The sequence below is a fragment of the Lissotriton vulgaris genome, chromosome 4_1 (assembly GCF_964263255.1).
Source record: "Lissotriton vulgaris chromosome 4_1, aLisVul1.2, whole genome shotgun sequence".
In the NCBI taxonomy this organism is placed as follows: Eukaryota; Metazoa; Chordata; class Amphibia; order Caudata; family Salamandridae; genus Lissotriton; species Lissotriton vulgaris.
The window spans coordinates 1,970,619,429-1,970,634,308 of NC_141691.1; the positions used below are offsets into that span (position 1 = coordinate 1,970,619,429).

Sequence of the window (14,880 nt, forward strand, 5' to 3'; positions counted from 1 at the left end):
AAGGTAAAACAGTCCACAGTGACCTTTATTGGTGTGGCTGGTTCCCTTAGTTAAAAAGTGGGAGGGGAGATAGAAAACCGGGGAGGGTTATAGCTAACTACCTCAACCCTCTGGTCAGGTCGACATGTTTCTTGCCTATCTGGCAATTCTTCAGGACCTATAGTGACAGTACTACACAGTGAACCAACAATTGTAATGAAAGAAAAGAAAATTACAACCTCACTAGTTCGGTAATTGGTAGGCTAGAGGTCCTACTCTGGTACGGTGACCCCGTAGGAAAAACCCTATCGGGCCCGCAGACTGTTCCTGTGGGACCTGCACGGTCTGGTTAGGTACCTTAGTGGCGTGCGGTTATTGCCTCTCACACCTACCCCCACAAACGCGAAATCCGGTGTATGGAACAGCTGAGCATTTTTCAATAGCACACTGTAACACTTATGGTAATTCGTGGCATATTTTCTGCAAAATTGATAGTTTCAGGTAAGCATTTACTGAATAACTTCCCCACAGTATCCCAGTTAAAGCAAATGTTTACGACAATAACTGGTTATTTTTTCTGCTTGCCTTTAGAGCACATGAGCTATGGGGGTTCATAGTATTTCGTTTGTTTTCCTCCCGAGCACCGGTTCAGTTTGGGGCCATTTAAAGAGATTCATTTCACTGGATTCTCCTTACGGCATTGGAGGAGCTGGGCATTAGCTATCAGATTCTGCATTCTTTTCTTACTTCAATAAGATATGGTCCTCTTAAATGCAACACATTGTAAGTGGATTGCATTATACTTCTGTAGTTTTACACATTTACTGGGGTCTCTCTGTGATGTTTCACTTCTCTGTAAAAGTAGTAGAATCCAGCTTACAAGGTTATCATAGTTTGGCCACAGACTTTGACAGCACATGAACAGGGTGGGTTTTAAACATGCAGTTCCTCTTCTAGTTTGTTGATTCAGGGGGTCTTACGTGTTCTATCACGTGATGATATTTATTTGGATTCATACCTCGTTTCAAGTTAACCATGGGCACACATTATGGGGGAGGTTATGTATGCGTTGATCTATAATTTATAGATTCACTTGTGATTTTTGCTAGGTAAACATCACGTACTTAGTGGGCTAACAGGGTTTATTTCATCCTGTTGTATTGTAGTTATCCCTGAAGAAGGGAATCTTCCAAAAATGCATTGAGTATATGTCAGAATGGATGAAAGTTACACCGTCATATGTTGTAGAAATATGCTTGAAGCGACTGTGCATGCTTTCTGAGCACTACTATTTGCTACTAAAACTTGGAAGATCTGGAAATCCTCATTTTGGGCCCGATCCACAGAACTAACTTAAGACAAAATCCTAAACTTACTACCATTTTCGTATTCACAGAAGGCACTTACTCATTTTGGTATTCACAGAAGACACTTACTCATTTTGGTATTCACAGAAGTTATGAGTCCTAACTTTAGGACTCCTAAATACCTTCTGTGTATACCGAAAGTCTTAAAATTATAATTTTTCTCACTTTACTAGTAGTAAAGTTAGTACTCCTAACTTTAGGACTCCTAAATGCCTTCTGTGAATACCGAAAGTCTTAAAATTGGGATTTTTCTCAGTTTAGTAGTATTAAAGTTGAGAAAAATCCTAATTTTAAGACTTTCGGTATTCACAGAAGGCATTTAGGAGTCCGAAAGTTAGGAGTCCTAACTTTACTACTAAATTGAGAAAAATCCTAATTTTAAGACTTTGGGTATTCACAGAAGGCATTTAGGAGTTCTAAAGTTAATATGTCCTAACTTTACTACTACTAAACTGAGAAAAATCCTAATTTTAAGACTTTTGGTATTCACCGAAGGCATTTAGGAGTCCGAAAGTTAGGAGTCCTAACTTTACTACTACTAAATTTTAAACAAAACTTATTTTTAAGACTTTTGGTATTCACAGAAGGCATTTAGGAGTCCTAAAGTTAGGAGTCTTAACTTTACTACTACTAAATTGAGAACAATCCTAACTTTAAGACTTTCGGTATTCACAGAAGGCATTTAGGAGTCCTAAAGTTAGGACTCCTAACTTCTGTAAATACCGAAATGAGTAAGTGCCTTCTGTGAATACCAAAATGGTAGTAAGTTTTGGATTTTGTCTCAAGTTAGTTCTGTGAATCGTGCCCTTTGTTTGGATTAATATCGAAGACTTTGACAAACAATGATAATAATGTTAAAAAGGATGAAAATGTTGAAGTGATGTTGTTACAGTTGTGCATCCTGGGACTGATGCACCATGTGGGCACCGACTTTTTGATCATGTGTCACTGATGAGACGCAGTAAAGTAGTGTGTAGGAGAGAACAGGCGTGTTTCAGAGACTCCCATCTACAGATCCTAGTAGTGTTTCATTGACAGTCTCGTTTTCATAACTGAAACATCTTCACTTCTAACCACGCACAACATTACATTGTTGTTTCTCATTTTTATGATTTTGCTAACAAGCAGTGGCAAAGCTAATGGATCTGGCTTGTTGTAGGCCAATGTTAGTTGTTGTGTGAGAGGTCTGGATGATATAACATAAAATTCACACCCAAATACTACCGGGTGACTCTGTGTGAAGCACAGAATTGTAGTTTATATGTTTTAAGAGGCGCCCTCTTCTGCTGCACATGGTGCTGTTCGCTCTGTAAAATTTTACAGCGCAGGACAAACACTTGGCGCTAAAAATCTGAGTGAATGGCACAACGTAACGCATTCTGCCGCTTGCGGAACTCTGCGCAGTACGGCAGAGTTTTAACTTCGCCCAGACCTACTACCCTTGTGGGATAAACAGCAACCTGTAAACAGCAGTTTGCCTATTTGGACATCAACAGTGTCGAGAGGTGGTGGAAATGAGTATGTGGCCGATAGAAGCGTTTACAACGCATACTTTAGATCGCGTGCCATTACAACGTGGTCATTACAACGACCATTTTGTTACAACGCGAACCATTACATTGCAAGTTATTACAATCACTTGCTGTAGGGGGTGCACTGGTGTTGGATTTACAATCCAACACCTTCCCCGCTGTTGGACAAACTGGAGTAGGAATAATAAATAATACTATTCCTAAGTACAGCGCGCCCCCTACAGCAAGTCGTTGTAACAAATTGCGATGAAATGGTTTGCGTTGTAACAACGCGGTCGTTGTAATGACATTGTTGCATGCCATCTAAACCATGCGTAGTAAAGGTATATATTCAATGTGGCACTACACTAAAAAAGTTAAATATTGGTAAGACCGTATAAAGACAGACAACAGACTTCACATCTCGGAAATCCTTGCACAGAGCACCAATGGAAACATGAGCTGTGCTCACTTTTCACTCACTATTTGTATGTTCACAATAGGCCACCGTCACACAGCATGCTGTGCGTTTTCTCTCCCTTTAGTCATTTCATGCTTCTTAACGGGTGAGGCCTGGCAAACTGCCCTTTCTCTGCCCTTACTCTGCAAGTTCACAAGTGATGGCCATTTCATGTATAGAATGGACATTTTTTCGCTGCCACTCAGATTTCTAGCTCCTGCTGTAGAGTGGGGGCATCAAGGGTGGCACGTCAGCCCTATTTGTAATTTTGCCAACGCTCCTTATTTTCCTGGCACCCTTGCTTGTTTCAGTGTGATAAATGGAATGTATTTTGGCTAATCATATGGAATTATGCACCCCGTTACCATGCATGCACACATTCCATACGCCAAGAAAACCAATTTATGCATTTAAGTGAAGCGAAAAGAACTAATTGCATTTCATGTCACTGACTCCAGCCCTCCAGCCCTTTGGAAAAGCTGGGGCGGCCTTCTACTTCACTGCACTGACAGATCCTCCCATTCCTTTAGCCGGTCCACTGTTGCGTTAATTCAGAGCCAAAGTGGGAAAAGATAGATACCCGCATCGTCTTTGATGCAGACATCCTTCAAAACAAGGATAAATAAAGATGAATTATTCAGGAGCGGCCATGTTACCTCCCAGTGCTTCGTTGTCATTCGGCGTGGCTTCAAGGGGTTGTGGCTGTTATCATCTGGGCACAGGGTGGCTTCTAAAAGTTATTTCAGGCCAGACTGAGTTTTTAACAACATCATACATGCCATTTTAGAAGAGAAATGGGGAGATAAAAAAAATAATAATTTGGAGAATGTATCCGCCCCATTGACTTCAATTGAGGGCAAAACCTTAATCGCGTCTATTGTTATCTATGGGAGTTGCAACTGTGCTGCTGCAAGGTCGGGTATCATAAAAACAAACATATATATTTTTTGCCTGTCTGGAGGACAGAGAAAGCGCTATAGCAAGCAGAGAGCGTGTGACAAAAATGTGGCGCACTGGCCTCCGGGTGCAAGTTACTGGCAGTGCATACTCCCGAGTCACACAAGATCAGTCCATGTCGGCAGCAGCCCGTCGAAGAATCGGGTTTTTGCATGCCGGAATCGGGAGGTGGGAGACCAGCCTTGAAATCGGTAATCTCCCACCTGAATCGGGAGAAATGGCGTTTGTGCAGCATGTATCATGTTAGCACAACTGATTGGTGCCCCTTAATTTAAATTGTGCTCTTAACTTCATAGCTGTTCAGCAGGGAGCAGTATCAGTGAAGAAATATAGGTGTTATCACCAACATAGAGGTGTGCAATTGTCAGGGCACTATAGTTCCTACATCTTTGGAGGCTGGGTTTAGGCGCCACAAAAGCACGCCATTTTAATGCTTAACCATAGTGACTCAATGCTGTGGTGGTTGTATTACAGAAAGTGCCCCAGCGGTGCAACAGGCATTTGCACCATCTTCTTGCACCCCTCGCTTTTTATTATTATTGAGGGGGCCCCAGCCTGGTCTGTGATATGGACCACGTTAGTGTTAAGTGTGCGTTGACACAATCCTGGAGGCGGGAGAGGGGATGGATTGGGTGCCATCATTTGCCCGGGGTGGGCCCAGAGGCAAAGAGCCTGTCAAGAGGCACACTGACTGTGCGCCACATAAAGGTAGCTCACAGTCTGCCCCTTGAGAGTGCCCCAGGCAGGGTTCTGATTGGTCAGAGAAACCTACGAGGTATCCCCACAAAGTCACTCATTGCATCTGCATGAAGTTTATGAAGGTTTTTTTTTTACCACCACATTAAAATGGAAGCTGGACCACCACTTGCATTGAAACTTGAACCAGCACTTTAAAGAATTAGTCTGCATTTCAATAATGCGGTGTTCACAGTGCAGACGTGAACTTGCATCTGGATACTGAGCAGTTCATTCTCTTCAGTAGGGTGCACTGTTCTGGTCTGCCCCTGGCACTCCCACTTAAAGGAGTGGTGCGGCACAGACTGCGGCAGTGATCACTTTGCTTAGTACTGCCACAGGTCTTCTTTGTAAACAAATGTGAAGCGCCCTTGTACCACCCTGGTCAGATCTGCTTTGGAAACTCCCATAGTAGCTACTACCCAATGTAAGCCATATTGGTCAACCTAATGATTTTTCATCAGCCAAGAATGTCTGGGAGTTTGTGCACCTGATTTAGCTCAGCAGAGCAGGGAGAGATGATGGTGCTGCTTTGTGCACAGTGCTTTAAACGATCTGATGTATGTACAACTACGCCCTAAGGATGTATTGCTACGTCTTGGATCCTTCCTAGAATCAGACCAATCCTTGTGTGCATTCTGCCCTTCTGTAACAACTTACTTCCATGTTATTCGAGTCTGATACAGTCTTCTCAGTATCAGAAGGGCACTCAAAGCAGTGCAAGTTTAAGCACATCTATCGTGCGTAAGTGGTGAACGTAGAACCTCCTCGAAGCCCTTTGGTGCCAGACACTTCTTTGGTAAGGATGTGGGACCTATTGTGAAGATACTAAGAGCTGTTTTGCCGAGATCCGTCAAAGAGGGAATCTGATGTCACACAGTGGTGTAACACAGGCCCCTGCGACCCCTGCGGTGCGGGGTGGCCCCCAAGCTCCAGGGGGCCCCCCTCAGCACAACACCGGCCGGGGAGCTCCTAATTAAGTCTGGAGGGGGCCCCCCACGTACCGTGCATGGAGCCCCCCTCAAGTTTCGTTAGACCACTGATAACACAGGAGATGCTGTTGGGTCGCCAAAACCCGTCACCATGGTGTTCCACCTGAATATCAAGTAGTAAATATCACTGGGGCAAAATAACCGGGTATAACTATCGAGAAGCAAAATATCGTGAAGGTAAGTGCCTATAGCTGAGTATATCATTACGGCAGGGCCGGATTGGGAACCACAACCGTCCCTGACAAAGTGCTCGGCCGCCCCAACCCCGGGGTTGGAGATGCCGCCAAGCTTTTTACCGGGGGCGGTTTTCGGCCGATTTTGGTACAGGGCCGATTTTGCAGCTATGCTGCAAAAACGACCCTGTAACAAAGACGGCCCCCAGGGGCCCAAAACCGGCGCACCGGGGGATTGCCCGGTGCCCGCTATGGCCAGTCCGGCCCTGGATTACGGTACTTAACTCCACATATATGAACCCCGATGATGTATATATAGTCAAGGTACATACACTACATATACACCCCTCCTCATGTCGTGCTCCATCCTCCAATGTAGCTCCATGAATTTACCTATATTTCTGTGGGAATTACCTTCCTACTGTTAATCATCGTCTTCTCACCAAGAGGACGGGCATAGTGTGAGGCACTGTGGCCTGTGAAATGCACAACGAATGAGTTCACATCTAGGATACCACCGGAGTGGGTGGCCATTTGTCAAACCACAGAAGTTGACAGATAGCTTATAAAGTAGATACCCTGGTTAGTGAAGCGGGAGAAGCAACTCACTGATGACCATTCACTTTTTGCACTTTTTCTCCATAGTATTATGTAAAAAAATGATAAAACTGAAAGTCTAAATAAAAGGATTGGAAAAGCTGTATCATAACAAAACTTCAGGAAAACATTGATAATAGTACAATTAAACATATTATTACATAGGTAAAATCCACTAAGATTGTCCAGTTATGAGCATATTTGCCCCTAGACCCACAAAGCAGCATAGATGTCGAGCATATTACTGAGCAGGTGATGACTGTAAGTGACACCCACTCACATTAACACACCCACACGCAAGCTAACACACGCTCATTCTAACTCACCTAGGGTAGCTTTACATATAAACCAATAGCTTGTTTCTTATTTAATTGTTCGCCTTGTCCATTTCGTGTTTGTGCCTCCCCTCGGAGCATAACAACCATACTTGTGCCCTTCCACTATACTTGTGTCCTTTCACTGCTCACTTTTAGAGAATTACTTTTTTCTTTTTGCTTAAGCATTCCATGAGAGTGCAAGTTTTCTCCAACTGTCTCCTTTGTACACTGCTCTCCCCCATGCTCCATGTTGCTCTCTCATATCTTTGTGCCTCTCTCTGTGCTCTCTGTCACTCGCGTGCTTGCTTCACTGTTGCTTTGCCCCTGTACATCTCTCTTTGCCCGTGTTCTTCTCTTACTTGTGTGTGTCTCCCCCTACCCTCCCTGTTAGTTCCTTCCTTGTGTGCTTTCTCCTCTCTACCTGCTACCCCACCCACCCATCAATTACCCTCACCCGCAAGCCTGTTTTAAAAAAATTATTTTACTTTTTAATAAACTTTTTGGAGAACCAGGAAGCAAATTGCTGCCAGCTCTTCCACTTTTTAAATAAAAGCACTTTCATGCAATTTGAATATATTTTTATTTTTTTATCGATCCATAACAGATCGGTACCTAAAACAAAATGGCACCCGTGTCACATGCATACACCGTGATTTTTTTCGCATGTGCCTACAAAATGATGGAGTCGCTGGCAGTCGAGTCAAGGTGCTTGTTTAGTCTCCCTTTTTGTTCATGCTGCACAGCATCGGCATGTACAGCATGAGAAAAGGCATTGGCAGTTCCAATAGGTATCAAAGGCGAGACAATGGTTGTTATTTTATTTGTGTCGTGACTTAAATAAACACTATTTATTGTGCCTGCAATTTGGGTCCACAATTAGTGGGAGATTTGTTTTACACCTCCTTTTTAAAGTTGCTGTTATAAAATGTATAAGTGACATTGTAAGATTGTGGGTGCCTGCAATTTGAGCTCTTGGTTAGATCCTTATTTATTCTTTCCTCTTTCACAAATAATAATAATAATTAAAAAAATGTGTGGTGCCACTGAAAGGTTTGCTGTTCAACATACTAGTAAAGTGGTAATGTTTTTTAGATTTCTATTTTTTTACTGCAAGCCTACGGTGGCAAATGTGTACGTTGCAACATATATATTTTTTTCTTTTTGTGGCTTGTGCTAGCAATAAATAAATATAAAGAACTGTTGTACCAGCTTGCAAAGGCCAGACCTTTTGACTTTGCCAGTGCTTGTTTAATATTTTGAGCTAAAAGGTCAACAGCACTGAAACTAGTCTACTGTTCAAACAGTGCAGAGCACTCTGGGGTCCACATGTTTCCAAGCCTGTAGTATCTCAAAAAAAGGCAAAACATCTACATTTTCTGCTGTGCGGTATTTAGCGAATAACCTAGGTTAAGCAGGTACATCACACGATGCTTGAACGTGATGCGCTCCATGGTTTTATTGGTAGGGTGTGCTGCTGTTCTGCCTTGTGGGTATCGCTGTTGCAGTTCGCGCCAGGATAAACCCTCCTGTCCTCTAACGGATTGTGCCTGGCTACATGAACACTGATTGGAAAATGTACGGCTCATCTCTCTCGCTGTGCCGCCTGCTGTTATTTCCTCATTATCCCTTGGTGGAAGTGATGGTGATGTGAAACATATTGGGTCATCCATGAGCCGGCCCGTCCCCTCCTCCTACCACCACAGTGCGCGAGCTGAGCCTGGTCCACGGACCGCACGTCAAAGGTGCCTTGCTGCAGGTATCCTACGTAACTCCTTTCTCTTGGTTTCTTTCCACTTGCAGAATATGGAAAAGGTCCTCGTTCCGTCGGTCACTCTCATCGTGGGCTGTGGCGTCTCATCACTCACCCTCCTGCTACTCATCATCATTTACATCTCTGTGTGGAGGTAGGAATCTTTGCTTATTCAACATGTATGATCAGCACTTCTTTGTTGCAGGTGACACCATCAAATGCCTTTTTTGGAGACGTAAGACAAATGATGCAATTTTAGAGAGCTTCTTTTAAGGTTTGGTCGATATGATAACAATCCAAAATAGATTCCCAAATGTGAGGACTCTGATGCAAGGTTTTGGACAAAGTGACGCCATTTTGTCTAACATGTAAAGTTCCCAGTACCGGGTTAAGTAATGGTTTTTGGACTCATTGAAGTTGGCTTAGATGGAACCTGTAGTGTACCAGGTCTGTAGATTGAAGCTTTAGATAAAGGGATGCCTTCTTCCTCACACGTATAGCTCTTTTCAGTGAGACTCCAGTATGGTGTACAGGGCCAATGACATTGGCTGTGACTGAGACATCCCTCGATTGATTCTGATTTGAGGCTTTAGACAAAGTGGCATAATTTTGCTTTTCATGTATGGTTCCTCCTAGTAGGACTGTGTTATGGTTCTTGGGCCTCCAGAATTTGGCATCAGTGAGTTAACTTGCTGTGTTTTCCAGGGGGTCATTGACGGGTTCTATGGGGTACGGACTTTCTACTGCAAGAAACTCACTCATGCTGCCCAGTGTTACTGAGGTTGATGTTCCACTGTGGGAGACGTACACATTTTGCACTAAATCAATCAATCAAGCATTTTTTAAGCACCACTACTCACCGGTAAGTGCCTCAAGGCGCTAAGGGAAGGGTGGGTTAGCAGGCTCCAGTCCATCAAGGGGGGTGGGGGGTCAAATGTCTATCAAATGACGCCCGGTAGAGTTTCGCTCATTGTGTCTCACTCTTCATTCTAGATAATGCCATTTCTCACTTACCTTTAAGATGCATTAAGACCTTTTAGATGTCCTCTGAGGAATCCTTCACTTGGCCATCCTCGTTATCCTTACCTCAGCTGGTCTGCAGATGTCTGTTCTCCTTACATTATGCCATTTTGCAAGGGTTGAGCCTAATTGAGCCCCTATGCTGGAGGCTCTTTCTTGTGCAGACACCAACACCATGAATGGAAAGCACCACCTTCACTACTGCTTAACTATACCCCAATTTATATACATAAGGCAACATGTAGGTAGACGAGATCAAGGGTGAAACACCTGAGATGAGTAGCAGGATCAGTGGGATGGACTAGGCACCCAATTGAATGCGGGGGTGGGGCAGAGTGACCTGAGAACAGAAAGGCGGCTGAGGCAGGAAGCTCACCATTTGTGTTTGGAACTGCTGGGAGATATGCAGTGACCTACATTGTAATGCCTTAATTACAAGGCTGAGAGTTTTTCTGTGTGCTCTGTCTAACCGGTAGCGTGTTTTGAGCATGGATTTTGTAGCACAGTGGCGAACGAGTGGCACGTGACCTGGAAGTTCCGGAGATGGAATCTGGTGGGAGTCATAATGGAACTGATGAAGGTCTATGTCTCGTGCTGGAGTTAAATTACACCCTGAGATTCCTTGTGCAGTAAGAGAGTGAGTGCGGGTCTGGGAGTGAGTTAAACGGATTCTGTGAACGCTGGGCCTCTTATACGCCAGGACGTGAACACAAAGGGAACCACTGGACAGATAGAGTAAGATAAGTTTGGTCTTCATCATAGAAGCAGTGCACCTACATTACACAAAGGAAAATGAATGTTTCAAATGGTTTAGTTTTAGAGAAAGCATGTCTGTTTCAGTTATAAGCAATCATGACTTCTTTTTCATATGCTAAGTACACCCTATTTATTTGTAATTTCAACCCAGAGCCAGTTGTTCGGCATCGTAACAGCCTATGAAGTTTTACGCGTGGCCTCCTTGTATATGCTGCATAGTTACAACTTCTAAGGCAATCGCTGATGGTTTCATAGTGGTTTGTAGCCCAGCGAAATGCCCTTTTTCAGAGGAACAAAGAGCCAATGATGGCATGAGTTAATGCGCCTGCCCGCTGTTCAGTTCCTCGCAGAGCAGCCCATTGTGCTAGTCTAGCTTGCCCTGATGCAGGATCGGCTTCTGCTGCTGCCGCCACGCGTAGGCAAGAACACAGTATACCTTAGAAGCGCATCTAGCAAGCACGAGGTTGCAGTTGGAGAAAACGAATAGGAACAGGACGGGTGGCTGAACCATACTTTTACCACCTGCAATAAAAAGGCATTCAAATTAACGGATTGCCTCAGTTATTCTCATAATCTTGACACAAAGCGTTTTGCAAGGACGGGTGAGTCTCGCGGAGTGATTGAGTGTAAGCAGGTTGGCGATTCATAAGACTAAGTGAAGAAGTCAGGGGAGACTAATTGGATTCTGTAACCGGCAGTGCTGAATTGATACCGGCCTCTTTACCTCCATGGCATGAGAAAATGCACCTGAGACAGACTGCGCCTGTTTATTAGTATATCCTTGGTTTCTGCTTCTCGATGAAGAATTCCCACTCACATCCCGAAGGATTCATTGACATGCGCACAGTGCCTCTTGGTAGTATTAATTAAAAGTATTTATTTATATAGCATATACCAAAATCTGCATAATCACTTAGGGCCAGCTGTATTAAGGTTCCCGTTCGCATTTCATAAATAGTAACTCTGATGGAATTGCTATTTAAGAAGTGTAAAGGGATATGTACTAAATTTGCGAATCCCTAACAGCGATTGCAACAGGTTAGGAATCACTATTTGGGAATCGCAAATAGGAAATACCATTGCATTCCCGCCTATAAGCGACAAAGGAAATGGTTTGCATTTCCTAATAGGAAACCTCAATTTAGAAAAATCAAACCCAAAGGTGGCTTTGGACTTAAGGCCTGCCTGGAGACCCCCCAAATTTCCTAGTGCGCATATGCCCTTGGGGCATATGTACGCTTCATGTCACAATACAAAAATGCATTTTTAATGTATTTTTTTAATTTTGTTCATGGTTACCATCAACTTGAAGTCAATGGTAATTGCATTTCCTTAATGCCCAATTCGTATTTTGGAAATGCTTTGTACATGTGCTTTAGGAATCGCAAATAGGTAATCCCTATTTGTGAATCCTAAAAAGCAATTCACAATTTCTACACTGTGGAAATCGTAAATTGCGACCAGTTTTGGTCCTTTGTACATCTGAAAAGGCCATTTAGCATTTCTTAATGGACCGAAATAGCAATTCGGCTCGTTAAATGCTAAATGGCTTCGTACATCCGGACCATAGTATCATGAACTGAAGGTAATATGTTCTCACTACAATGGTACATGTATTATGGACTCCAGAAAAGGCTCATTTAGTCCTTCCGTAACATGAACCTGTAGCTTGTAGGTTACTTATGTCAACTAATAGTACCCCTCCATTGTTTACCATAATCTATACCTTGTCCTCTTGACATATATGTACATCCTCAGTTATATTCTGTAACTATGTATGTGAATCTCATATACCCGCTGTTATCGGCTCCTCCAAGGATGCCCTCCCCATATCCGCCAACGTAACACATTTAATAAATACTTTTTGCTCACGTCTAGCCACAGCTTCACTTGGAGGAGAAATGATCTGCCAAGAAGAATAGCTCAGCGACAGAATTCTACTTGAAAACAGTGCTGACAGCTCTGCAGCTTACTAGAGTGAAATGTCTTGACTCTGGAAGAAAGCTTGTCAGATGAGATACCAAACAGCGACAAGTTGCATGCTCCCCAGTGCCCCATTAGAAGCCAGGTTTTAGCGTTCACCTGAACCAGTGGTTAATTGCACGGCTGTCTAGGCGTACAAAGTGTGTTACTCAACCAAGGAAGGAGGTGGGCGGCTTCTTCGCCCGCCAACCTGTAATATTCGAGCAGAGTAAACACAGGCCTGAAAGAGTAGGGGTCTGCCAAATTTGGTTAATTTGCATTTTCACGACTACACAAAGTTATTGCAAATTACACATAATTATGAGAAATGCAAATTCGTCATTGTGTGCTAGATTTTAGTGCCTAATGCGTCCTTGTGTCCATTTGTGAAGCGATGATGCATTTAACCCCTTTGCTGCGGCCGCGATTTTACCGTTGTTCGGTAAACAAAAGAACAGGGCGGGGCCGTGACAAACCCCAGCCGTCATCAGCACACGCCCACCGCGGGGCGTGACAGCTGGGGTTCGTCACCAGCATGGGAGGGGTTAAACAGCACTGTGACCAACCACCGCTCTTGTTCTATTATCGTTCATTCCCAGTCATTTTTTACCACACTTTTTTACCACAAATGGCACCATTCGTGGTAAATATTTAGAGCAAATGGCGCTTAATTACATGAAGTGGCATATTGGCGTGATTTCGAAGGTTTCGTGTAAGTAAAAATAATGTGAAATTCCCGAAATTATGCAAATGATCCCATTGTAATTTAAATTTCGCCCAAAACACCTACTAAAAGTCTGTCCTTGCCTGGCTTTGCTCATGGGGTCCTTAACAAAAGGTTGACTTCCATCTTTTGGTCTTCAAATACCAACACATGCCTCGCTCTTCTAAATCAAACACATGAAAACTATTTTTGATCTCTTGTCAGACATAAAGTACATAGTCTAAAGAGTCTCGTTCGTGCTATAAAAAATGAAAACCAACCCTGTGTTTGATCCATACATTGAATCTTTTATGTCTCTTCGATAAATGGCCAATCTTCTCTTCACCAGGTGTCCAACGGTCTTTTACACACGCGGTCATTGTGGCGTCACAGTAGTCTTCCTTTTAGGGGGTGATCTTCTGTTTTACATTTCACATCATCAGTTTTCATTCTCCATCCATTCATCTCGTCCTCTTTGTCTGGGGTCTTTTCTCTGGTGTGATCCATGCTGTTTTTTTTCATCAACCTTTCTCCTGATCTCCTTTTGCAATTGCATATCTTATGAGTTGTATTTTGATCGACTTAGCAAAAGCTATTAACCCTTCAATTTCCATCCAGTATTTACCCACTTACACCTGTAGGTGAAGACCTGCTTCATTGCTCCACATGGACACCTCAACTGTAGTGCAACACGGACATGATGGAATGGCTCGCATTCAGTCCAAGCACAGAGAACATGTGCTGCAGTCCATCCCGCTTTGCACCCCATGAGTTACCCTTGTTTGTCTTCGACTTGAACCTTATTTCTTTGTAATTCAAGGTTACCCTATTTTAACTCTTTCCGTGCTGATGACGGAACCGCTCCGTCATCAGCCGCGGTGGCGCTGTGCTGATGACGGAGCGGTTCCGTCATGGCCCGCTCGCCGCGCCTGCGCGGCGCGGATTCCGTGCCTGCGCTGGGCGTTCCATTGAGCGGGCGGGGCCATGACGGAACCGCTCCGTCATGCGGTTCCGTCACCAGCATGTGCGCGCCGCGCGGCCCCTGCCCCCTTAGAGCTGCGGCGGAATAGCCGCCGCAGCGAAGGTGTTAAGGTCTGCACTTTATAGAAAAAGAGCATGGGATTAAAATTGTGCATCAGACTCAAGTAATCTTTAGAATAGTAAACACGCACACACTTTTAACTCCCACTATGATAACACCACAAGAATAACTGAATGGAGGCAATGAGCAATTTCTTTTACAATGCAGTGAAATAGTAATGTTAATGTCCATGCCGAGGTGCATTCTGGGAAGAGGGCACTGTGCAAGAAAGGAAAAGGGGGTTCCAGCAAAAGCATGTGAAACTGACCATGAAGCTGCATAAGGAAACCTTATCGTTTTAAACTGCTTAAAATTGAATTTTTATTGGGTTCACCTAAAACTCCTCTAACTTTAATGTTAACTTATATACATCTATTGGCTATCGCATTTAACACGTAAAAGGTAGAAAGTGCTTCGATGCCAACTGTGGATCTGAATTAAAAGTGCTGTTTGCTCAGTCTCCGCCCACTCGCATCATTCACAAATGTAGGTTGTAGCTGAGCATGGGCACGCCCGCACT

General features: G+C 43.7%; 1 protein-coding gene across 1 annotated transcript in view; it reads left to right on the top strand.

Annotated features, from left to right (window-relative positions):
• Positions 1-14,880, top strand: part of ADGRB1 (adhesion G protein-coupled receptor B1) — a 473,955-nt gene that overhangs the window by 376,203 nt on the left and 82,872 nt on the right. The window contains exon 18 of the mRNA XM_086966285.1: positions 8,889-8,992. Coding sequence (XP_086822411.1) covers positions 8,889-8,992 — 104 coding nt within the window. The remainder of the gene's footprint in view (positions 1-8,888; positions 8,993-14,880) is intronic.